The 27491-nt window shown below is 40.6% G+C and overlaps 1 protein-coding gene across 10 annotated transcripts in view; it reads left to right on the top strand.

Annotated features, from left to right (window-relative positions):
* Positions 1–27491, top strand: part of frmd4a (FERM domain containing 4A) — a 150263-nt gene that overhangs the window by 42239 nt on the left and 80533 nt on the right. For 2 of the 10 annotated variants that reach the window (XM_061677727.1, XM_061677726.1), the window contains exon 1: positions 10895–11283. The exons of 7 other annotated variants lie outside the window; for them this stretch is intronic. In XM_061677727.1, the coding sequence (XP_061533711.1) occupies positions 11191–11283 (93 nt within the window). In that variant the 5' untranslated portion in view covers positions 10895–11190. Of the gene's footprint in view, positions 1–10894; positions 11284–27491 lie in introns of those variants that run through there. One more of the 10 variants, XM_061677732.1, reaches the window with a different exon arrangement.

Below are 27491 nucleotides of genomic sequence, written 5' to 3'. Positions count from 1 at the left end.
TGTGCCGTCGTGTCTCCATCATTTAATATGACAGATAATTGGAGATGGTAGCCAATTGAGTAATGTGGAGTTTACCCTCAATGAGGTGAAGAGTCAGCCCAGGCCAACTAAATGTTATGTAATGTTTAATATCCGTGGTAGTTATGTTTAATTCCTTTGTGGATGCCTGCAGAGTTATTTATGTGTGACGTGAGTGCTTGATTCATGGGTTCCATTATTGTAACGACAACCGTATCAGATGTGTTACTTGAAATTTACATCAAAATAGTTTAAAAAAAAGAAAAAAGAACATTGGTAATATATTGGAAGTGGGACCTAAAGTGTAAATCCCACTGTAGAGATAGAGAGAGGCCGTGTTGGTGCTGTGTCCTCCCTAAGCGATTTTTGTAATGGGTTTGTCAAAATGACTCAATTATAACAAGCCGACCCCCTCCCACTCACTCTCCCTCTGCCCTGTGCCCTCCCTCTTCTCCGTGCTAGTTCAGTTTGAATTTTTCCAGTATTCTGGCTGGTGTCATCTCAAATATCTCACAGAGCACGCAATGTCATTATCAGTTCTTCCCATTTGTCATATTGGGAACATTGCGTCACCACAGATATATGAATTGCAAACAAACAATGCTTCTTTGTCTATAATTGCCCCGCGATTGGCTGGCGACCAGTCCAGAGGGTACCCCACCTCCCTCCCAAAGTCAGATGGGATAGTTAACAGCTCACCCAAGTCCCTACTGAGGATAAACAGTCGAAAATGGATGGAAATGGAAAAAGAGTAAAAATTCTTAACTCTACAGGGTTAGTGTTTTGTTCCTTCAACTCCAAATGGTTTAATTTGAGGCATTCAGTATTGCAGGTTTCAAAATATATCGTTAACGAAGCCCTTAAATTGACCTTCAATACCCATATGGAAGGATTAAATTGGTGCATAATCCAACTGTAATAAAATTTCCCTCATTGAACCTTAGCCCAGGCTCCACAAGAAGTCAAATAAATGGAGAGAAGACAATTATCATGAATTTGATCCCCTTTGTATGTGCCTTAATCAAGCCTAAATCTGTATTGCCGTTATTATTATTCAGCCTCCACTTTCCATCAGTCTGTTGTCAGCTGCCTATCACGCACAAACCCACACACATACAAAAGAAATGGGTTCGTAATAGAGAGACCTCATCTGCTATTCACGACTGCAAATTGCACATATCGCGTCCATTCAAGTCAGCCGCTGCTCTCATAATACATTACATATAGGGCCATTTGAATGATATATTGTAATTGTAATACCAGCAAGGCATGATGGCTGCTTAAAGGTAATGGGTGTGAATGTTTTTTTTTTTTTGACAGCACATTTGTCATGACAATGTTAAAGACCCTTCTGGAGGTTATAACATAACATTGAAGAGATGGAGGTGAGCATTAAGACTACCTACTCTACTAGTTTCTTTTATTGGTGGTGGTAGCTGGCTAATGACATGACTATATTATGTCTGACATTTGGGTAATTCTCGGATTATTCACGTTCGGCACTATCTAAGGAGATTTATCCAGAATTATATTTTTTCAGTACACCACAACTAACTAGCAAGCTGCTCAGCTTTCTTGTTGAGCCAAAACTGGAGGTTTTACTCAAGTTTGTTTCCTCTACAAACCATGTACGACATGGTTTATTCTAATTTTGATGGGGTTGATGTGCTCACATTGCGTTCTCTGTTTTTATTTACGGCTTCCCAAGTGTCTGTATTTTTATTTTGGGACATCAAAGCTTTGCTGTAAATACACAACATTTAGCCCATTGATAGTTTCCATCTATCATCCCGTACAGATGATAATATCTGTACAGTACATCGAAAACATTGCAGTACACCAGTGTTTCCCAACCTTTATTGAGCCAAGGCACATATTTTATACACGAAAAATCCCAGCACACTACCAAACCAAAATGTCTCAAAACGTATATAAAGTATACTGAAAAAATTATTATCTTATCTCATTCCATCCATCCATTTTCTGAACCGCTTATCCGCACTAGGGTCGCGGATGGGCCGGCGCCTATCTCAGCTGACTTCGGCCGAGAGGCGAATTAATTTAGTGTGTATGCGATTACTTATTCTGTTGTATGAATGGCAACAGTTGGATACAAGGTTACTGAATGAGCAATTTATTCTTCTGCATGTCACTAGTCGTCACGTGCATCGATGAACAAATATGTTATTTGTACTCAATGAAGAATTTATAGACCAATTAAATGCGATTGTTAACAACCTGCTTATCTCTCACGGCACATTGGTGTGGCATTGACTAAGCCATTAACGTTAACTTTACAATTAAGCAGTTACAGGTTACACAGTAGGTGTGATGTTTAGTACTCCGATTGGACTTTGGAAACCAATGTTCTTCAGTGGTGTTTCTTGGCAACACAGTGACAACATGTGCAGTCCAAACTAAACGCACAATCCGTTGTGAATTCATTTTTTCCACTCGGAAACTGTCACCATCATAAAATTGTTACATGTACAGACAATGCTTTAATACTAGTTTTAACATTCACGAGTTTGTGTGTAAGTCAAAGTGCGTCGTCATCTCTCACTTCAGCATCATTTGTAATCCTAAGATTGGCTGACTAAATCATGATGATTTGACGTTCCACTGTACCTCAAATCTTTTTTCCCCCCCACTGGTTAAAGCGCTTTTATTTTCAAGGCATATGTTTTATTCATAGGGTAGCATTAACAAAGCAGGTTGAGCATGTATTTCAGATGACTCCAGTGAGTCATTATTTTTTTTCTGACGAGCCATCCTGACCAGAAAAGCTCTATGATTATAATAACAACATATGGCTAGACTTGTATAGGCTCAGCAAATGCAAAGAGTCCCATAGACAGATTGTTATCGACTTTGCTCTTTGTGTGACGAAGTGCTCAATAAACTATTTGTGAACTCCAGCGCTGTTTTCGTTCTCTGGAATGTGTCCCGCTGTCATCTCGTGGACTGGAAAAGCCAATAGCAATCATCCCACTCTCGCTGCATGATCATATTTAGATTTGGTGTGGGAGGAGGAGGAGGAGGAGGAGGTAGGGGGTTTGTTGTGTCAACGAATAAACTTGCAGTTCCACAAAGGAATACGAATTAAATCACATGAAATAATCAACGTGAGCCAGTAAGTACTGATTAAATGAATCAATGTATGTGAAATGGTTCAAATGAGAATCATATTTGAAGCCAATGCACTAAAGCGGTGTGCACACATACCATAAACGTAGCAAACTTTAGCAAGGATTTTTCCCCTTTTGATCAAAGTCAGGCCTGATTCTCTGATGTCTCTAAAAGATTATTCTCACTGTATGGCCTATGGTCTGGGATGTGTTAGAAGTGATTTCTTTTTTTCCCCTCCCCAATCTGCTCGTGAAACGGTCCGGGCCGATGATCGTAAAAGTTAAACCTGTTCAATATTTACAATGCTAAAGCCTTGTTTGTAATCAACACTGAGGTCGGCCAAACCACAGGCTCTGTGATTGTGACATGGAACGGAACAATAGCCAATTAGGATGCACATATTCTGACAATCGGGCCAAATTTGAGTATTGGTAGCACCATTATGGTAAAAGTCAGCAAAGGCCAAATTATTGCATGTCTCCTGTAGTGTGTGAGACAAGTTCTCCTCCTTGGTCTGTTTAGAAAATGGTGACCCTGTTCAATATTAATGATCGCAAAATACCGAAAATCTGACACAATTTGAGCATTGTTACCACCCTTATGATCGAAGTCAGCAATGGTCTGATTATCGGAAGTTAAGAGTGATTTTTTTTCCTCCCCTGATCTGCTCTGAAAATGGCCGGGCTGACTATTCTAAATGTTAAACCTGTTCATAATTTATGATGGCCAAACTACAGACTCTGGTTGTGATGTGAAACAGGCCGATAGGCAGTTAGGAAAGAGATTTTTTTTCAACCACATTGTAGTAACTATATAAGCTAACAGTTAGCCAAGCTACTTTTATTTCTTCTACTACTACTATTCTTCTTACTATTTTCCTGCATCCCAACAGTCAGTCTTGGTTCTATGACAGATTGGTGGTCTTCTCGCGATTGTGTTTGGAGATATGATTATGTGTGTCGAGTGCTCTGTTGGTCAACTGAAGTACATCACACACGTTAGGAGCACTCGTCACATACTTGCCGATTTTTGCCTTGTCATGTGTGGGGTCGATGTTAAAAGTCAGTATGTGTATACCCTGCTTGATTGTATCTGAGTCACCTCACAGCAGGTTGAGCAGATGTGTTTTGTCTGGAACAGCTTTGTCCCCTGAGCGTAGACAAAGCTTTCCAAAATACAAATATGTCCCAGTTTTTCGACACGAGCCATATAATTGTCCCCATTTCCAGGAAATCTCCCAGGCAATCTGTTACCTTGAACGTGTTTTCCGAGGCCCGGCTAAACTAACAATTCTGGTGAGGAAATGAAATCAAAATGAAAAGCGGCCCTGCAGGGAGCCCATCAGGATCATATTAGCGTCGCAAGAATCCGTAAGAGAAACGTGATCTCCTGGGAATTTAGTCGAGCATTGTACAAAAGTTAAGCATTATACAGGTACATCAGTTGAGGTAAATTAATTTGTGGATGTCCGTTTTATATGCATTTTGAAACCTTTTTTCCCCATGGTACCTAATAGTACAGTAATTGGGGAAAAACACAGAGCGGAGAATATATGTTGAGTGTTGTTGTATGCTCAGTTTGTTTGTGTTGCTGCTCCATCTGTGTTAAAGTAGCAGTTTATAATTACTGTAACATCGATGATAATTTCCGTGAGCCCGTTTTTCATTATATGTTAGCATTAAGCTAGCGAAATTTCATTAGATGAAATTGTGTGGTCTGGTTGAAGATTTTGGTGTTTCAATCACAGAGTTCTGTGAAACAGAGTGATATTGCCGTAATGATAATTTTCTGAGCTGCAGCTTTGTCACTCGTCATGTGCATGAAGTGAATGAACACGCAAGCGTATTGAAAGGCAGCTCCAGTGTGTTAACCCACACAACAGACACACTAAGAGAAGCAGCCCAGTGAGTAGCAGGACCGCAGGGATGAGCCAGGGAGCCTATGGGTACTCAGACAGGCTGGCTGGGTTATCAGGCTAAATTAACATAGAACCTACATCCAACATTGCTCTTTTATTACATCTCGGAGCAAAGAGGAGGAAGACGTCTACAATCACACGTAAAATTAGCCCTGCTTTGATTGCGTCACCCTTAATAGCATCACTTTTAATAGTGGCCCTCTTTCTATTCTTGTTGCGTGGATTGTATCTGTCAAATCTTACGTCTCACTGTCAGGGGGATGTATTAATAGCTGATTTTATTTCGAAGACTGCCGGCGCAAACTGACCCAGATCATTGAGGCATGTCAGAATCACCCGGCTTAACGCTTTATATTCACAGTTTAATGCCTCGTTTTTACCTTCTAATCATACGCGGATTATTTTTGTGGAGTTAGTTTGCCCTCGGCTGTAAATATAAACATTATTTCCCACCCCCCCCCACTTCTGTCAAAATGACAGCAGAGGAAATTAAATTTTAAGGGGAAAACGGCAGTACCAAAGCCCTTTCGTGTTCGCCCTGCTGTCATCTCTCTGTTGAAGGTGTCACGCCAGAACCCTGCCAACGTTACCTTTTGTCTCCAATCAGCTGCATCTGTTCATATCAGATCACAGATACTAATCTTTTATTTATCCTTATCCATCACACGCTCCTACCAGATGCGACAAAAGTAGGCATACTCTGTACCTAAATAGATGTACAGTTACTTGTTTTAAAAAAAAAGTGCTGAATGTAGGAGTACTTATTCCACTCCTGTACTGAAGTAAGAAGTAAAAGGTTATAGCTTTTCTAACGATGTGAACTGACTAACAAGCTGACCTGAGGCACCAGGCAGGAGCATAGGGATGGAGTAGCTTAGAGAAGTAAGGCGGAGCGAGGCCATTTAGAGATTTAAAAACGAATAATAGAATCTTAAAATGAAATCTTAAATCCACATGCAGCCAGTGGAGGCAGGTCAGAATCCGAGTCATGTGCTCCCTCTTACGTGCTCCAGTTAAGAGACTAGCAGCAGCAGTTTTAGCCAACGACATATAAGGGGGAAACAATACAAAATATTTTTTGGGGAACACTAGAAGCTCACGGCACAAGACAACACATTCACCACGAATCGAACAATTATGTTGTGGCCAATACCAGAAAAAAATCAACTAAAGTACAGTAAGTACTTAATTTCCACCACCAGTTCCTATCTGCCAAGCAGACACTAAGTTTAAAAATAAACCTCCGATATTTCTCATGTAGGCCACAGTCAGTGGCAACCTGATGTGGGCAAAGCCTGTTGAATAAATAATGCTGACTGGGGATTACCACAGCAGATGACTTTCTCCTGTGTGATTGTTAGGCCGCAATGTGTGTTGTATAGTATCATATCACTAAAGCCGACGGGTGGTCCTCACTTACTGTATAGTGGAAAGGTGGGGGGTGGAGGACTATGCTCTTTTGGACGGCCGCTTTTTAATCTGATAATAAAACCCAGCATCAAATCATATTATCTTCATAGTCTAGATTGTTATGAGCCTGCAGCATTAGATTCATATGCTGAATATAAATGCAGGGATCTTTGATTTATGATAGAGTTCTGTTCGTACGTTCTCTGAAATCTTTGTAAATGCACTTATTTTTATCCAGCTTTTGCATTGAATAGATACACTGGACAATAATGCTGTATTTTTAAAATTTGTACCAAATAAAATGGACAGTATGTGACATACAGTGGATATAAAACGTATACACACCCCTGTTCAAATGCCAGGTTTTTGAGTATAAAAAAACAGACCAAGATAAATCATTTCAAATATCAGCACACACCTACCCCAATTTGAAGTGCCTCGAATTAACCCCAAATAAAAGGTTCAAGCTTTTCCCATCATTTGATTTGCTTTCTAGCAGAAGCCCGAAGGTTTTGTGCTAACACTGAGTGGTATTTAGAACTGTTCAATAATTCTCTCAGAGAAAACCAACTCCACAGCTAGGGTTGAACAGCAGCACTTTAAATGGCGGCCGTTGTGGGCTGACTCCCATTTAACATGAGTTTGAATGTGATTGGTTAATTTTGAACACAGCCACGTCCCCAATAATACTGTAAGAAGGTATTCACACCACCCTATTATCTCAGTTCTTTGTTTTGACTTCCCCTCTCTACAGTAAATGATGTATTTTTGTATAGGTTATACCAGGGGTGGGCAAACCTTTTGGCTCAGGAGCCACATTGACTTTTAAAATTTGACAGGCGGGCCAGATGCTTACATATAAAAAATAAACAAAAACCAAAAAAAGGCATTGCAGTGTTAATACTTAGATTTACTTTTAACGGGAACAGTGTTGTTTTTTTACCACTTTTTTTTTTTTTTTTTTTACCAGTTCATCAAAGTCTGGCATTAGTTTTGTTGTGGCAATTCTCAGAACACATCTGAGGTGTTCATCACTCAGCTGGGATCTGTAGGATGTGTTGTTGGTGTTCATCACACTAAAGGTCTGTTCACACTGTTCATACACATGTAGAGACAAACACCACCAGCATCCTCTGTGCAATCTTCCGAATTTTTGGAAATTTGTCTGCGCTTCCAGAATCATAAAACTCATCAAGTTTGAGAGTTGAACTTCTCTTTTAAGACAGTATCACATCGGAGATCAATCAGTTCCATCTGCAGCTCCTGTGGCGCTGTCTTGTGTGACTGAATCTTGGATGGCAGTTTGTCAGATAAAGGTGTTTTGCTGAGCCTGCAAGCTTGATTTCTAACCGCTGAGGCGTAGCCATCAGTTCCTGTGTTGATTGGCTGCTAGCATAATCAGCATGTTTACGAGAAAAGTGACGGCTGATGTTATATTCCTCTAAAACTGCAATGGTTTCTTAACAAATGAGATATACATCCTTTGACCGGACTTCAGTGAAAAAGTCTTTAGTAGTCCATTCTATATTAAACACACTGCACCACTGTTTCCACAGTTACCTTGAAAAGTAACTTAGTTACTTTACTGATTACTTGATTTCAAAAGTAACTGTTGGAAAAAAAAGTAACTTTTTAGTTACTCTCAGCAGCTGCTAAGTGGCAGGAATATCACTTATCCACAGTACAAAAAAAAAAAGCATTAGCTTAACTGTACCCATTACTTGGTAATGTACGCCACACAAGTTAGTTACATCTACATGAACCAATAACTTAAATATTAGTGTTAAATCAGCAACCTAGTGCAGAATTGACATGACAACACAGTACAGTAAGTACCGAAACATAAACAAGCACACTATTCTCAGTACACTTCTCTAAAGACTCTTAACTGATTGATAGATGGATGCCGATTGAGGTTAATGAAGGCAACTGTGTGTGTGCGTGTACGTAAACGTGAAAGTGTGTTACCGGCATCACTGTTCAGCACTCACCGTCAACTTTTCTTTGGTCCACAAGTGGTTGAAGAAGGGTTCAGAGCAGTAGCAGAGTAAAAACAGAACAGCCAAAGTCAATGTATCACTGTACCTACTGCGCTACCTGGTGGAACCACTGGGCATTACAGAACAACCTAGTGGAACCACTGGACATTACAGCACTACCCGGTGGAACCACTTGGGATTACAGGACAAGGTCAAATGCATGTAGTCATGATTTTGATATGATTTGGGCGATTCTGTACTAGTCTTTGGCGGGCCGGATTGAAATGATCAACGGGCCGGAAGTGGCCAGCGGGGCGTAGTTTTCCTACTCATGGGTTATACAGTAGGTCACATTATACTGTAGTTGGCAAATTATTTAAAATTATTTACCTTTTATATCACAGAAACCTGGCCTTTGAACAGGGGTGTTTAGACTTTTTGTATCCACTGTATTTTCGCGTGCACGTGCGTTGATCCACTCACATTAATCAGCCGAAAGCTCAGTATCGATGTCCGGGGCCCACCCGGGCTCGGCGGTGAGTGATGATGAGAATATGACAACAAGTCAATGCAGGGGTGTTGCCGTAACTCACGGGTCCAATAGCTCGAATGGACATCTAAAGACCACCACGGTAGAGGCTGGGAGGCAGGACGACTGACTCAGCTGAATGGCTGCTGACCCGGATGAGGGTCTGAGAGGCTGCTTGGGGGAAATCCGGCTAATTTCCTAACTGTTTTGCATACAGATGATATATCTTGCATGACAATAATGTAGGCTTGACTTCACTGATGCATGTTTGTTTGTGATTTCCCCACCACCCCTCCCCCTAAATCCAGACTGTTGCAGGGAGAGAAAGCTGGATGTGGGCTTTCATCGATAATCTCCCGACCAGATGGCAAAAAAAAACATATTCCTTTTGAGGTCCCCCCACATACACACACACAGACACACACACACACACACGATCCCAGTGGGCGAGCAGGTCTAGCGACACTATACATCAGGAGTGGGAAAAGTATGGCCGGCAGATCATTCACATTATCAAGAGTCCTATAATATTTGTTGCATTAATTTAGCCTTTTTTTTTTCGTCCAAAAAAAAAGTCTTTTTTTTTTTTTTTTTTTTTTCTAAATCTAAGTAAATAATTGGTCCCGTGTATTGTAAATTATAACATTTAATGATATTGTTAAATAAAGTAGGAAAATATACATCATTATTTTGTTAAATAATTGGTTATTTAATGATGGTTTTCAGTGAATTCATTCATTCAGTCATTAAAAATAATACAATTTAAAAAATGTACAGCCCACTCTGTTCTTTAATCCAGCCCACCAAACATTTACATGATCAATATTCCATTAATATTACTTATTAATTCTGCCTGGTTTTTTGGTACCTAATATTGGTTAATTAAAATGTATGCATTTATTTCTTGTTCATAATGTATACATTTATATTTAAAGAATTGGATAATTTATTTATTGTAAATAAAATTACAAAAATATTAGTAGAATAAACAATTTAACATAATATTTTGTATTTTGTTAAATTGGTTGATATAATTATAGTCCTGTTATATCATTTTTGTAATTTAGCTTCTTTTCCCCAAAAAATTGGTTAATTGAAATTTAATTAATTTAGTGCATTGCATCAATAGGTAATATATTTAGTGTAAATATAATTACAATATTAGTAGAAAAATAAATTTAATAATAATAATTTTATAAATTTAGATTTGTTTGTTAAATTGGACCAATATACAGTAAAATTAACACAAATGTATTAGTTATTTTCTTGTCATTTGTATTATTACATAAAATGTAATAATTGGTCAATTTATAACGTATATAACATTTTAACATTGAAAAACATTTAATAAAATACAAAATACATATACATCATAATAAATAATATTAATATCAAATAATATTTTGTTCAAAAATGTTAAAGAATTTAATTCATTGTATAATACAATTTTAAAATCTACAGTCTGCTCCGTTCTTCAAAGCAAAGCCATTGTAAATTATACGCTTTCAAAATATATGTAATAATACAGTATTTTTCTATTTTGTTAAGTAATTGATTGATTATCATTCAGCATTATTACAGTCATAAAAAAATAAAATTATTTCATGATGAAAAGTATGTATTTTCCATTGACTTTTTTCCCATTTGACCCCTTCTAGGAGTGATGTGGGCCATATGTCCAATTTTAAAAATCCAATGTGGCCCTTGAGCATAAAAGTTCTCCCACCCATGGCGTTCCGTTCATGCAAAACGACGATTGGCTCACGAGACACGAGCGCGTACGCTAATAACACCCACGACGTCACATTAATCCTGTGACCTGGATAAACCCCCCCCCTGACTGGAGGAAGTGAAGAAGGGGAAAGGGGAGGGTGAGGGTAGGGCTTGGGGGGGTGTTGGTACTGTCAGACTGAGAGGAGGAGAGACAAAAGCGTCTCCCTGTCCCTCCCACTCTCACTCACTCATTCAGCACAGTGTGTGGAGCACGGCGGAAAGGACAGCGTGCTCGCAACAAAGAGAGGAATTTAGGATTGCTTTTTCGTCACACTCTGCACAGCTCTCCCCCGCTCGCCCTTTCTTAACTGGTGCACGCGGGAAAGCTCGCGTGGATACCGGCTTACAGGCTGGAAGGGACGGCGAGGACGCCCACGCCAACTTCGCACGGCGGCACACATGCTCACACGCCCACGGACACTCTGGAGCGTACTATGCTGGTCCAGGGAGCAGTGACGCCCGGGAGGACCCGCCGGCTGATGCTCAAGTTGCCGGTCGGGACTCTCCGGAGGAACAGCGGCGAGCGGGTGAGAGCCCCCGGGTTTCCCTTGTCACACTCTCTTTTGGACTTTATGTCTTGCGTGTGCGTAAATGAGATTTCAAGTGGTTCTAGGCTAATCCAGGTGACGGCATGAGTTTGGAGTTGGAGGCAAGTCGAGAGCAAAGCTTTCAATCTCCGAAATGGAGAATTTCTGGTATGTCTGTCAATCCCGGGCCGTCTGAAATGTATTCCGCCATCGCTCTGATAGTTCAAGGTTGTCTGAGGGGCCGTGGGAATGCTCATCTCAACGCATTCGAAGTGACATTGAGGGACTTTGAGCGCTTTTCATCAACACGGCTTTGTATCAAGTACTACCAGAGCTCAGTTTGTAACACAAATAGTGTCTGTGGGTGTGGATGCGAGGTAATGGTTTCCCAGCAAAGACTTATACGTGGAATGTCCGTGCCACAGATTTACTCTTCATGTGTTTGTAAATACAGGCTGCAACCTGCCAGCTAGATGAATCATCTGCCCGTTGTGTTCTTTAGCAAAGTTTTGTACCACACGACGAATCACTGATGGTGTAGTCGCAGAGGGGTCAAACTCAGTTTCGGCATATTGTCAGTCACCGTTACGGCTGTGAAAACAATATAAATGTATGGACCTTTTCACCATGATACAAGTACTTCCGGGTGGAGAAAAATTGTACACAAACCCTTTACATGCCATTTGACCAAGGCAGCGAGATTGAGAGAAAACAGGGGAAATGGCTTGAATGATGATGTGAATGTGTGTTACATGAGGTCAGTTGCTTCCAAAGGAGACGAAACGCCAGCTGTAGTTTACATTTCAGCAAGTAAATTGATTTAAAAAAATAGACATAGTGAAAATTTATCCATAGTGAACATGATCATTAAGGAACTGGCTAAGCAATGGACTTTTCCGTTACTCGGATTAATGGCACAATCAGATCACAATCAGAATCAGAATCATCTTTATTTTGCCAATTACGTCCAAAAAACACACAAGGAATTTGTCTTTGGTAGTTGGAGCTGCTCTGTACGACAACAGACAGTCAATTAACAGAGAACACTTTTGAGACATAAAGACATAGAGAAAAACATAAAGACATAGAGAAAAACAGTCACTGAGCAATAAAGGGTTGCTAGTTATCTGGTAATTCTGGTAAAAGTAATGTTTTTTTTTCGTTTTTTTTGACAATTGTGCAAAATACTATACTAAGATAGCATTAGCACTGTTAACAAGCCGACGTTAGCCACGGCTAACACGTTGGCAGCTGGTGACTTATCAGAATCAGAATCATCGTTATTTGCCAAGTATGTCCAAAAAACACACAAGGAATTTGTCTCCGGTAGTTGGAGCCGCTCTAGTACGACAACAGACAGTCAATTGATGGAGAACACTTTTGAGACATAAAGACATTGACAAAAAAAACAGTCACTGAGCAATAAAGGGTTGTTAGTTAACTGGTAATGCCGCTATATATATAATTTTTTTTTGACAATTGTGCAAAAAGATGCAGAGTCCTCTAGCACTTAGAACAGTATGAATGACTAATATAGCAATAGTCAGGTGCACTGACCATTGTGCAAAGGCCACCGAGACTTCAAGGAGTGTATGCAGTTTAAAGTGACTAGTAGTGCGATAATCTGGGACAATGTTGATTGTGCAAGTATTGCAGATACACCTCAGTCAGTGTGCAGATGCTACTCTGGTTTGAGTGGCCAGTATTGGTCAACAACAGATATGCAAATAGTGCAGCGTGGCGAGACTACCCCAGTGAGTGCACGAGTAATGTATAATTGACCCGACAGAAATGTAACAACAAACTCAAGACAAAAAAAAAACTTGCTCTTTTGACAGTGAAATGGATAGCTTGCTGTAGAGCTGACGTTAGCCAGCAGACTAGCCATTATGATTTGCTAAATTACACCAAGACACCCCAAGCAAACATTTTATTACATACCTGTGAGTAAATGTCTTCCACAAACCCGATTATTGAGGTTTGGTTCGCAGTGTCTCCCTTTAGAAGTGGCTATGCGACCACTAGGCAGTCTAGCCATCTTCTCTGTGCAACTATTTACGACATCCACTCGATTTATCCTCCTCACCCACAGGCTGCTGATGGATTTGTTTGAATTATTTTTATTTATTTTGAAGGAAATAGAAAAACAAAAATTTGGGGGTGTATTTGGTAGGGGTTGAACGACTTCAGATTTTTTTTATAGTCGATGCCAAGGTGATAAGTCAACATTGAGTCAACATTGATCAATGATGTCATTGCTATTCTTCCCAGTTGTCAGCTCCGTCCCTGCGCTGCTAGTTTGGCTTTGCTGACCGACCAGCGAGAGAGGGGTCAGTGCATTAATGGACTTGACTATAATTGTTATTGTGCAGTGGTAAAGTCGACGTGTTAAGAAGTCGGTTCAACCCTTGGTGTCAAACCCATCCATCCATCCATTTTCTGAGCCGCTTCTCCTCACTAGGGTCGCGGGCGTGTCAAACCCAAACACAAGAAATTGTTGTCCTCGTTTTAAGTTCAAGTAGCAGTAGTTAATCAGTTTCTGCCACCCGCTAGTACCCTGACACCTTTTGTTTACCAATATTGCGAAAAAGGTCTATTAAGAGAGGCCAACATTAGACAAAAGGATTGCATGTAGTTGAATCGTATCTTCTTTTGTGGTGAACGACTCGTGTAAATGCCATGATCTCCGCTGAGGATTCTCTTTGTACTTCTCTTTGAATGCACACAGGAGGGAGTGGAGCCCACATGATGCCGTGTAAACACACGATTTCACCGGAGGTGGACTAGGGGTTTGCATTTCTGCCTCACAATCAGGGGATTTAGGTTTGAATCTCCTCTCTTGCGTTGTTTTTCCTTCCACATTAGCTTCCACGAAGACTCGAAAATGTCCATAGTAGTGAATGTGAGTTTAAATCTTTGTTTGTCTCTATGTGCCCCACGAATGGCTAGAGACCAATCCAGAGTGTTCCAATCTTTGTCTGTTCCTTAGTGAAACATTTGAAGCATACTTTACTCAGTTGTTGTCATTTAAACACTGAGAGAAAGCCAAATGATTAGAAAGAAAGCAGATGAATAATCAGCGAGTGACGTAATTGCATCTGCCCTATTAGTGAATTAAACTCGCTTGAGACGAGCAAGGCAGATTTACTGGCAGCATAGCTGAGGGAGGGCTCCACCGTGATTGCAATCTCAGATCTCTTTATTCAACTGGCAGACCTGCTGGGTGTTGTAGACGTCCTCTCACTCTAGAAAAATACCTGAATGTAATAAAATAGTGTCAGCAAAAATGCAGTGGAATTTTTCAAGGGCGACATCAGGAGAAAATCCTGTCAGAATGAAAATGTTGTAGAATTTAATACAAAAAGCTGGAATTAATCGAAAATTGACATTTTTGACTTAGCCTTTTTGACATACTGCTCACTTTCCATGCACACATACGGTAATTTGTTCTGGGTCAATTTTGACCCAGGCCAAGACTAGCCTCATATCAATTGTCTATACCAAATTATAAATTGGAGATATTTTCAAAATGTCTTCATAGCCTAGTGGTCAACGTCTTTGCACAAAGCATTTCCCAAATCTTCAAGAAATGTGTCTATCTTGAATAGGGCTGTCACTATTGAATCTTTTTCAAATCGATCATTCTATAAATACTTCAAGTAGCCCCCCCCCCCCCCCCTAGTAGTTTTTAACTACTAAGATGCATTTTATACTAATTTATGAGGGCTGGACTTCCATCCTTAAACTGCATATGTTGGCACTGAGTCTATGGTATAAACTGTGCAGAATTTGAGACAGCAAAATCAGCCTTTGCTAAACGGTTAGCATTCTCAATTAACATTAGCGCACTAGCAATTACTATTTTAGGTTAAAAAAAACAATCAGCTCACTCCTACATCATGTTAAATGTACATTACACATATAATAGATGCTCCTCTGTCATTTTGGCAATGTTTTTCACTGGCCCAACAGTGCATCCGTCTGCAAAAAATGTCAGTGCGATAAACATGGACAGTGGTCAAATGGTTCCGGGCGGCGCAAGTATGCTTTTATTAATATTTTGTATTGCCTTGAGACAGACATTTTTGCCTCAACCAAATTTGTGGCAAAGTTAGCACCTTATTTTTTCACAGCCTTGGTCTTGAAGCTAAGTACCAATTAAAAGCTATTAGGACACAAGGGACGTAGTTTTTATAGCGCCTCCAGCATTGAGCAGCACGCATGAACACTATCTTAGTGCATGTGTGTTACTTCCTTCAAAACTCCATTAGTTGCCATGGAGATTTAGTTGTTTTTAAGGGCTGCGCTAGATTTTTTTTCCTTTTATTTTAATTAAATTGTCTCTTCCCTGACACTTATTTAATGCAGATGAATCATTCCAATTAAATTGTCTCTTCCCTGTCACTTATTTAATGCAGATAAATCATTCCTCGGCTCTGTAAGTGATGGATGTAGCTATGATGATTGGTATCTACAGGGAGAACACAGAAAAGAAAAGAAAGGAAAAAACTACATTGCAATTTCTGTTTTTATAATTCGAAACTTGACTACCTAGCACAGAGAGAAAGCAAATATTTAAGGCAAAATATTATGTCTGCGACATACTTTTGTCATAAATATCCCAAGGATAAAAATTATAGCACACTTTTCGTCCTATTTCTTGTTTTGATAAAATCAGCCATTGTTTCTTTGTTCATCTATCAATTCCAGCGACATATAACGACAGGCAGAACAATTAAATGCTCTTCCATAAGGTACAATTAACCTGTGCAGCCACTTGTTGCATTTCATACAGTAGAGTAATAGTATTATGTTCAACTAACAGGGCCCAGATGTCACACTAAGTCAATTCTTAACTAAATTGAGATTAGATCATCATTATTTCAGTATGCTGTGATATTGTTTTAATTGGTGGTGCGCCATGAGAATTTTCTCATGTAAAATACATGCCTTAACTCAATAAAGGTTGTAAAACACTGTTTTGGAAAGTGTAATCTGGGGACAGAACTGCGGCCATTGTTTGAAAGTGGCTCTGGATTTTCACCCAGCCTAGCTGATCAAGTCATGGGTGGAAGAATTGGGTGTGGGGGCAGTTGTTACATTAGTGTGGTTTGCGCAAAGATAACAAAAATATCTACATGGTTGTTTAATTTTTCCCTGGGTGGGTGAACAGGCACTCCAGAGACCCCATTATTTGTATAAATTGTATTTAAAAAGTCAAATTTCCATACTATGTCCCCTGTACAAGAAATATCTGAGTATAAACAGCTTGTTGTTGTGGGGATGTTTACCTCTGTGAGTAGTCTGAATTTGGATTATCGCCCGCCTTTGTTAACCCGCTATCACTTTAAACTGCTCAAGCTTTTACTGTGAAATTAGGGATAGAAAAATAACAAACAACTGGATGAGACGGCATAGGAAGGTGTTAGACGTCACCAAAACATTCTCGGCCTGGATTACTAAAGGTTTGCATGTACAAAAATGAGAGGAGACCGGGAGAATTTATCTTTTCCTCTCATGTAAACCTTTTTATTTGGAATGCCAGAAACAAAAAGGATCCAGACATACAGTATCGTCTACTCAACAATGCAATTTTGGAGCTTCTAAATGATCTAAGGGATGATGTAGAGCCAATCACAAAAGGTGTCATGCTATATTATATCACCTTTGACAAAACTCCTTTGAACTCTGCATTTCTGTGTGCCTGGGTCATTTCAGGGTGCTGACCTATCCCAGAGCAATTTTTTGGGGTGTGCTGTCCCAAGTTTTAAACACGTTAAACAGGAGGCACATACAGTGGACCCCCGCATACTTGCTCTTCGGCATACACGGATTCATCTATTCACAGATATTTTTTCTTTTTTTCCCCCCATTTTTTTCAGTTTTCTTCCGGGTGGTGGTGAACCAACCCCGAAAATGGTGATTGGCAGTTTATCCCTGCTTATTCAAGATGTTTTGTGGTTTCCAAAAAAAATTTATATTTCAATGCATTTGTAATGGGTGTCAATTATTCACAGATTTTCGCTATTCACGGTCCAGTCCAGTACCTATCCCATGCGACTCGCGGGGGTCCACTGTACATCCAATTTCCACGCAATCAGGGCAAGTTAAATCAAACAAAACATGGATTTTATGTGGTTTCTGTCTTCCCAAAATAAATTTTCTGTAACTCAGTCATGTTGTTTGTCTCTTCCAGTAACACTTGCAATTCCATCACTTCAAACTTAATTTTGCACTTGTGGTGCTCTCCCAAATTTTCCATGTGTACACAAACTACGCACGCGCTATTTTGAACCTTAGTAAATGAGGCCCTTAGGATTTTATGGGGTTAAATGCTGTTTTAGGAAACCTCATTGCACTGCTGAAGAAAATAAGTTCACTCATGTGTTCACCAGACACATTCAGCAGCAAAACAATAGCAGACAATAGGCAGACTGTAATTTGCCCCCATATATATTGGCCCTTTAAAGCCAGTCAGAGCGGCGGTGGGGGGTGGTGGTAGCGAGACAGGAATACTAATCGATCCTCGTTACCTTTAAACATTCTGTCAGCTCCAATCACGGAGAAGGTCAGCCCTGTGTATCAGGTGCAGGCGCAGCCCGATCCTAATGAAGATGATCCAATTGTGCGCACATTACAGTCAGGGTTAATTTGGAGACATAACGTCCACATGACGAGTCTCTAATTCCAGTGACCCTCAATTTGTACAGTTTGTCATAATCCAACCATCCATTCATCGATTTTCTGCAGTGCTTATGCACATTAGGGTCACATGTAAACTGAAGCCTTTCCCAGCTGACTTTGGACGAGAAGTGGGATACACCCAGAACTGGTCGTCAGCCAACCACAGGGCATATGTAGATAAACAACCTTTCACACCTATGGACAATTAAGAATCTTCCAAGAATCTAACATGCATGTTTTTGGAATCTAGGTTGAAGCCGTAGTAGTGGGAGATTCAAACCCTGCTCTCCTGACTGTGAGGCAGATGTGCTAACCACTCGCATGTATTGCCTTGTGTTATTTCCAATGGGGAAGTTTGTACAGTAGTCCTTCGATGATCGTGGGGGTTACGTTCCAGAATCCGCCATGATAGACAAAATTCTGCAATGTAGCGAACATATATTTATTATGTGTATATATTTTAAAGTGTTGTACATAATACCAAAACAAAATATGCATGTGTATTATTTTGTCCAATTGGGGTCGCCATCCTATGTTTCACACTGTAGTATCTGTGACTTTGAATGTGCATCACTTTAAAAGGCGGGGCCTGGCCTGTTAAGTGACATCAGAGTCAGCGACTGATAGTGTAGCGTTAGCTGTGTTGGCTCAAGATAGCGCTGGCTGTGAAGTGGGTAACTGTTAGCCTGAAATTAGCCTAGAATCATTGTAGGAACCCTGACTTAATTGCGGGGATTTTTTTTTTTAACTACAGAACTGTAGTTGTAGAAAATCAAGCTAAACGTTACTCTTGACTTGGATTTATTCCTCTCTATATTTTTACAAGTGTGTGCATTGGCTATTCGTCAGGCTAATATTGGTGTTTGTGAATTTATTTAATCAAACTCTGACTGTGGCTTGTGTTTTAAAGAGTGACTTTCCGGTCATGTTCTTTTGTTTCCTCAAGCAATTTGGTTTCTTGACAGATGAATGAGTTGAGACTGAATAGTGAAAAAACCAAAAGATCCAATTCATCTTATGTGAGTCATGACTGCCACATTAAAATCATATAGGCAATTAAGCTATCTGTATCAGAGATGTGCAGGTGAGTAACTGCACTACACTAACCTATTAAAAAAAAAACCTGCGATGCACTGAATCCGCAATAAGTGAACTCCGATATAGCGAGGGATTACTTTATAGCGAAAAGTCTGTGATATGAAATCCGCGATAGAGCAAAAAGTAAACCGCGATTATGGTGAGGGAGAACTGTGCTTTGTGTTTGCGCTAGCTATGCCGCTATTACCAAAGAGTCCCTTTAAGTGGTAGCCAACTGTATTGATTCCTTGTGATCTCACCAAGCCTCCAGGACTTTGGGCCGGAACGCCAGTCCAATTATAGAGACAAAGGATGGCGAGGGGGTGGGAAAGGGAGAGGAAGAAAGAGTTGTGAGAAACTGGAGCTGGAGGCTGGGCATCCCCTGCAGGCCCCTCTCGCATCTCCCTCCCCTGCCTGCCTTGAAAGGGAACCCCCTTTTCCTCCCCAAGGCTGAATGTTTTTGAGACGGGAGAAGAGGTGAAGGGAGGGAATGAAGAGACTCCCACCCTTTCATCGCTCTCTGCTGTGATTCCCCCCCACCCTCCTTATCTTTTATTCCACCTCAAAAAATCAGACCTATAGCCACGCGGCACAGCTGCGTTCAAAGTAGAGGAGATGTTCGCCTTTTGGCTGCCGGTGGAAGGTGACGCCAGTTAAGTTTTAATAATGTTTTTTCTGTCTCTCTCTCTCTCTCTCTCTGTCTCTCTCAGTGGACACAGTACGCTTGCCTGGTAGCTATGGTGAGAGTCGATTCCTCTGTCCTTGGCAAAACATCCTCAGTGGGGGGTGGAGGGAGTGAGTGGGTTCCCTTTCTGCCACCTTCACGCAGAGCTTGGGAAGATGACTTCATTATATCTGCTTCTTTATCCGCAGAGATGTGTGTGTATTTGCTTGCTGTGAGGCCATTGGGGGGGGGGGGGGGGGCTGTTGGGAGGGCTTGCAAAAAGAAACCAGGATTACGGGAAGAACCAAAATATGAAAAAAATGGCATTTTGGCAAATATCTGCGCTCTTTGTTAGACAAATAGGAGGGGAAAGAAGGCAATTTGATTCAGTTGTATTCATTGTGTCTGTTTCTTATATTCCTATCGCTCTGTTGCACAGGCCTTGACATCCCTCTTTTTTGTTCACACACATTCTTGTCTTTCTGCCTTATGTGGCACCATCCTTCACATCCCAACTTTATTTATTATAAGTAGTATTTTATTTATTGTGTCCACATTCTGGTGGCATGGTGGTCGACTGGTTAGAGCGTCTGCCTCACAGTTCTGAGGGCCTGGGTTCAATCCCCGACCCCGCCTGTGTGGAGTTTGCATCTTTTCTCCGGGCACTCCGGTTTCCTCCCACATCCCAAAAACATGCATGGTAGGTTAATTGAAGACTCTAAATTGCCCGTAGGTGTGAATGTGAGTGCGAATGGTTGTTTGTTTATATGTGCCCTGCGATTGACTGGCAACCAGTTCAGGGTGTACCCCGCCTCCTGCCCGATGATAGCTGATATTGGCTCCAGCACTCCCGCGACCCTTGTGAGGATAAGCGGCTCAGAAAATGGATGGATGAATGGATGTGTACACATTCTGGAGAGAGAGAGAGAGAGAGAATGTGTTTGCCATGTTTGTTTGTGTTATCTTGTTTTCCTATCTTAGTGTAGCACAATTGTTGCCATCCCTCTTTTTTGTGTCCACTGACATAAAAAAAAGTGTTCACCTTTTATTATGTGGGCAGACAGGCAGACAAGCAGACTCTATGTGTATGTGTGTTGATTCTGTAATCTTGTCTTATATCTGAAATCTTTGTGTGGTACCATCATACACATGCAACCATTGATTCTACTGACCGCAAAAAAATTACTACATCTAATCTTATAACCTCTTACATCTTATACAACCCCAATTCCAATGTAGTTGGGATGTTGTGTTAAACATAAATAAAAACAGAATACAATGATTGGCAAATCATGTCCAACCTATATTTAATTGAATACACTACAAAGACAAGATATTTAATGTTCAAACTGATAAACTTTATTGTTTTTAGCAAATAATCATAAACTTAGAATTTTATGGCTGCAACACATTCCAAAAAAGCTGGGACAGGGTCATGTTTACCACTGTGTTAAATCACCTTTTCTTTTAACATCATTCAATAAACCTTTGGGAGCTGAGGACACTAATTGTTGAAGCTTTGTAGGTGGAAATCTTTCCCATTCTTGCTTGACGTACAGCTTCAGCTGTTCAACAGTCCGGGGTCTCCGTTGTCGTATTTTACGCTTCATAATGCGCCACACATTTTCAATGGCAGACAGGTCTGGACTGCAGGCAGGCCAGTCTAGCACCCGTACTCTTTTACTACGAAGCCACGCTGTTGTAACACGTGCAGAATGTGGTTTGGCATTGTCTTGCTGAAATAAGCAGGAAAAAAGATGTTGCTTGGATGGCAGCATATGTTTCTCCAAAGCCCGTATGTACCTTTCAGCATTAATCGTGCCTTCACAGATGTGTAAGTTACGCATGCCATTGGCACTGACACAGCCCCATACCATCACAGATGCTGGCTTTTGAACTTTGCCTCCAGAACAGTCTGGATGGTTCTTTTCTTCTTTGGCCTGGAGGACACGACGTCCACAATTTCCAAAAACATTTTGAAATGTGGACTCATCGGACCACAGAACACTTTTCCACTTTCCATCAGTCCATCATAGATGAGCTCAGGCCCAGAGAAGCCAGCGGCGTTTCTGGGTGTTGTTGATAAATGGCTTTTGCTTTGCATAGTAGAGTTTCAAGTTGAACTTACGGATGTCGCGCTGAACTGTATTTACTGACATTGGTTTTCTGAAGTATTCCTGAACCTATGTGGTGATATCCTTTACACATTGATGTCGGTTTTTGATGCAGTGCCGTCTGAGGGATCGAAGGTCACGGGCATTCAATGTTGGTTTTCAGCTTTGCCGCTTACATGCATTGATTTATCCAGATTCTCTGAAATTTTGGATTATATTATGGACCGTAGATGAAGAAATCCCTAAATTCCTGCAATTGTACGTTGAGGAACATTGTCCTTAAACTGTTCGACTATTTTCTCACGTACTTGTTCACAAAGAGGTGAACCTCGCTCCATCTTTGCTTGTGAATGACTGAGCAATTCAATGAAGCTCCTTTTATACCCAATCATGGCAACCACATGTTCCTAATTAGCCTGTTCACCTGTGGGATGTTCCAAACAGTTGTTTGATGAGCATTCCTCAACTTTCTCAGTTGCCACCTGTCCCAGGTTTTTTGGAACGTGTTGCAGCCATAAAATTCTAAGTTAATCATTATTTGCTATAAACAATAAAGTTTATAATTTTGAACATTAAATATCTTGTCTTTGTAGTGTATTCAATTCAATATAGGTTGAACATGATTTGCAGATCATTGTATTCTGTTTTTATTTATGTTTAACACAACGTCCCAACTTCATTGGAATTGGGGTTGTACATGTCATCCCCCTAGTGTGTGTGTGTGTGTGTGTGTGTGTGTGTGTGTGTGTGTATGCGTGATCTTCCAGTCGTAGGGTGGCAGAATCCTTTATGTCATTACACCAACCAGAATGAAAAAGAAGGGACTGACTAAATCTTGTGAGGAGTTACCCACTGTGTGTGTGTGTGTGTGTGTGTGTGTGTGTGTGTGTGTGTGTGTGTGTATGTATGCACATGCATGTGTGGGCGTGCATGATTGTGTAGTCATCCCAACTTTTATTTTGTGGACATTTCTTTTGTATGGACATTCTGAAGAGTGTGTATGTGTGTGTATATTCGTGTCTTCTTGTGCCAAAATCCTCGACACCATAAATTTTAAGTGCGTGTTTGTGTGGTGTTCGCATGTGTGTGAGTGCTCCCCTCCCTTGTTTTCCTGTGGATGTACTGCAGTAACATGGTAATCCTCATTAATATTTATCTGCTAAGCAAAGTGGATGGAGAGATTGATTAGCTGGAGAGCACACACACGTTTTGTCATGTCGCTTTCCAAACGTGCTCGCTGTTCAGTATATTTCGGCTCGTCAACTAGGTCAAATTGTGTACCAGATAGTCCCCATAATTCAGGTTTTCTTTACATACTTCATAATCTGTGCACAGATACACATCGCCAAATCAAAGCATGCACGCGCACACACACACACACACGGAGGCTCCATGTGTTCATCCCTCTCTAAGCCACATGAAGTTATGTTATTGATTTTCACGCTTGCACCTCTAACACAATCAAATTAAATGAGCGTGATAGGAATTGAATTTCAGTCACACTCAATCCACGCGTGTCACTTTTCGTCCTAGCTACACTGGTAGTGGCACACACGGATTTTGTGTTGCGACAAATCATCGGGAAATTATCCAAATTCTATATTTACGACCAATAACTTCATCTATCTATGCCAGCGATGTATAGTAACGGGCATAACAATTAAATGCTCTTCTACTCAATGGCAAACGGTACAGTTAACCTGTGCATCCACCTGTTGCTATTCATTAACATAATAATATACTGAACAAAAATATAAACACAACACTTTTGTTTTTGCTCCCATTTTTCGTGAGCTGGACTCAAAAATCAAATACTTTTTCTACATACACAAAAGGCAATTTCCCTCAAATATTGTTCACAAATCTGTGTAAATCTGTTTAGTGAGCATTTCTCCTTTGTCGAGATAATCCATCCCATCTCACAGGTGTGGCATATCAAGATGCTGAGTAGACAGTGTGATTATTGCACAGGTGTGCCTTAGGCTGGCCATAATAAAAGGCCACTCTGAAATGTGCAGTTGTGCTTTATTGTGGGGGTCAGAAAACCAGTCAGTATCTGGTGTGACCACCATTTGCCTCACGCAGTGCAAAACATCTCCTTCGCATAGAGTTGATCAGGTTCTTGATTGTGGACTGTTGGTCCACTCCTCTTTAATGGCTATGCAAAGTTGCTGGATATTGGCAGGAACTGGAACACCGTGTCGTATACACCGATCCAGAGCATCCCAAACATGCTCGATGGGTGACATGTCGGGAGAGTATGCTGGCCACGCAAGAACTGGGATGTTTTCAGCTTCCAGGAATTGTGGACAGATCCTTGCAACATGGAGCCGTGCATTATCATGCTGCAACATGAGATGATGGTCGTGGATGAATGGCACAACAATGGGCCTCAGGATCTTGTCACACTATCTCTGTGCATTGAAAATGCCATCAATAAAATGCACCTGTGTTCGTTGCCCATACCATAACCCCACCGCCACCATGGGCCAATCGATCCACGTTGACATCAGCAAACCGCTCACCCACACAATGCCACACATCTGCCCTGAACAGTGAAAACCGGCATTCATCCGGGAAGAGAACACCTCTCCAATGTGCCAGACGCCATCGAATGTGAGCATTCGGCCACTCAAGACGAACTACAGTCAAGTCGAGACCCCGATGAGGACGATGAGAATGCAGATGAGCTTCCCTGAGACGGTTTCTGACAGTTTGTGCAGAAATTCTTTGGTTATGCAAACCGATTGTTGCGGCAGCTGTCGGATGGCTGGTCTCAGACGGTCTTGGAGGGTCTCAGACGGTCTTGGAGGTGAACATGCTGGGTGTGGAGGTCCTGGGCTGTTGTGGTTACACATGGTCTGCGGTTGTGAGGCTGGTTGGATGTACTGCCAAATTGTCTGAAACACCTTTGGAGACGGCTTATGGTAGAGAAATGAACATTCAATTAACTGGCAACAGCTCTGGTGGACATTACTGCAGTCAGCATGACAATTGCATGCTCCCTCAGAACTTGCGACATCTGTGGCATTGTGCTATGTGATAAAACTGCACATTATTGTGGCCAGCCTATGGCACACCCGTGCAATAATCATGCTGTCTCATCAGCATCTTGATATGCCACACCTATGAGGTAGGATGGATTATCTCGACAAAGGAGAAATGCTCACTAACACAGATTTAGACAGATTTGTGAACAATATTTGAAGGAAATGCTCTTTTGTGTATGTAGAAAACGTTTTAGATCTTGGAGTCCAGCTCACCAAAAACTGGAAGAAAAACCAAAAGTGTTGCGTTAATATTTTTGTTCAGTGTAGCTTTGATAAACTAAACAGGGCCAGATTTCCCACTGAGTAAGGAAATTGTGATCAAATTGAAAGCACATCATCATTATTTCGGCATACATTGTTACTTTGACTCACGAGTGCCCCAACTAATGAGTTATTTAAGGTACAAGCAGTGGCTTGGTTGTTTTTTTGCTTACTTTTCAGTCATTTATGAAACAGGACAAACAGTGAAACACACAAATACAAAATGAGCGCACTCGCAAGGCGCTGCCGTGGGCCTCAACTCACACCCAGATGCTCACACACAGACTAACTGGGGAACACGACTCCAGTTCCTGACATCACCCAATAGGCCACGCCCCTTATAGGCGCACATTCACATGAATACTGCAGTACGTACAATAATTACACTATAGAACTAGTTTATTTAATTTCTTTACGTTCTCTTTTAGACAATGCAGTGTTATTTTTCTTGATTAAAAACTCAAAACATGGTGTTTTTTGGGAGGTCCTTGAATGGATTAATAGCATTTTTATGTTAACTTTTATTTATCCAGGTAATACAATTGAGAAAAGATAGCGATGCCGACTTGACTGCAGACAGCAGAGTAAAAAAAAAAGCTAAATAAAAGCACATACATATACAACAAACTATACAATGTAATATAGTTGCATATTTATGTAATATATTACTCTCTGCTCACCAAGCATACCACCACCCGCACTCTCTGTTCTACTACATATATTAACCTCTTTGTTTCCAAAGTCGGCACTACTTGTGGTTGATCTTTTCAATTTTCCTCCCCAAACGACTGGAACACCCTGCAACAAATAACAAAAGTCACCTCATTCATGACAATATCATCGTTTAAAATGTGAGTGAGTGATGCAGTACATGATCACTGCACCTGTTCTTACCCTGTCATAGTTTGGTCACGGAACAAATTCAACACTCAAGTCAAGGTTCCACTGTAAATACTTTGTGTGACATTTTTGGTTGTGGTGTGCCGTGACATTTTTGTAATGTCAAATATGTGTCTTGATGCTCTCAGGAGCAGGTGTGTACGACACAGGGGGAAGACAACAACCATAACACACGCCCATGACATGCACGAGGAATCGTAAAAAGAAGACAAAGTACATGTCGGTGAACTGGTTGTTAATATGTCGTTAGATTAGGTAGCACTGTGGTTGGTTAGTTAGTTAGTTAGTTAGTTAGTGAGGTGTTTCCCAAACGTTTTTGAGCCAAGGACCAAAGTACATATTTTATATTACATAAGATCTCACAGCACCCCACTAAACAAATTTCACAGTAGGTGGATACACAAGTCAGCTATGTACAGTGGTGCCTTGAAATACAAGTTTAATTCGTTCAGTGAATCCCGCTCGTAACTCAAAGCAATTGTATCTTTCCCAACTGAAATGAATGGAAATGCCATGAATCTGTTCCACCCTCCTCGAAAGACCTACTTTTTGTAATGTGTTTTTTTAAAAAGAAAAATAGAACTCTGTAATAATGCAGTTGATAAAAAGATATCATAATAATGTAGAATGTGAAGAATTAAACAGTTTGAGCATCATAATTAATTTATTGCGGCTCCTTCTAGTGTGCGGTCAACTTGGCCACTGGAGGCAGTATAATACAGCCATGCAGAAACAAGCAAAGAAGACTTTCACAACTACTGTAGGTGATTTAGTAGTCTAGTAATATTAGTTTTTTTTCGCAGAGGATAAAGAATACAGTTGTGGAAAAATGATGAGAACACCATTGTTTCTTCAGTTTCTTGTTTATTTTTAATGCCTGGTAGAACTAAAGGTACATTTGTTTGGACAAATATCATGATGACGACAAAAATAACACAAGAGTTTAAGCTGAGCTGAGCTGACCTTTTTTCATGGTTTTCTTCATAGTAACCAATATTACTGGGAATACATTTGAGCTTCAGCATGTTATATAGGACATTTTGGTCATGTTCATTTTATTCAGGTAATATGCCTTTCATGGTACCAGGCATTAAAATGAAGAAGAAATTTAAGAAAAATAAGGGTGGTCGAATATTTTTTTCCCATGACTGTATATGCCTGTGACTATTGTTATCGTGTCTGGTCTGTGTACATGTGTTGGTGGACCATTTGTGTTCAAATATCCATTGCTTAAAGTGTTAAAACACCACCACGTAGATGCTAGCCGTTAACCCGTCTATGGTGTTTCCCATTATATGTTAATGTTTTGCTAGCAGACTTTAAGGCAAAGTTATGTGCTTGATTAAAATAAACAATGTGTAATTCTCTGTTTTATGTTGAAAGAGAACATTTAATTGTTCTGTCTGTCACTGTATGTCGCTGGCATAGATTTTGAAAATGGACGAACTTTAGAGAGTC

This window comes from Phycodurus eques, chromosome 5 (genome assembly GCF_024500275.1).
Source record: "Phycodurus eques isolate BA_2022a chromosome 5, UOR_Pequ_1.1, whole genome shotgun sequence".
NCBI classification, from domain to species: Eukaryota; Metazoa; Chordata; class Actinopteri; order Syngnathiformes; family Syngnathidae; genus Phycodurus; species Phycodurus eques.
This window is presented reverse-complemented; position numbering and strand designations above follow the sequence as displayed.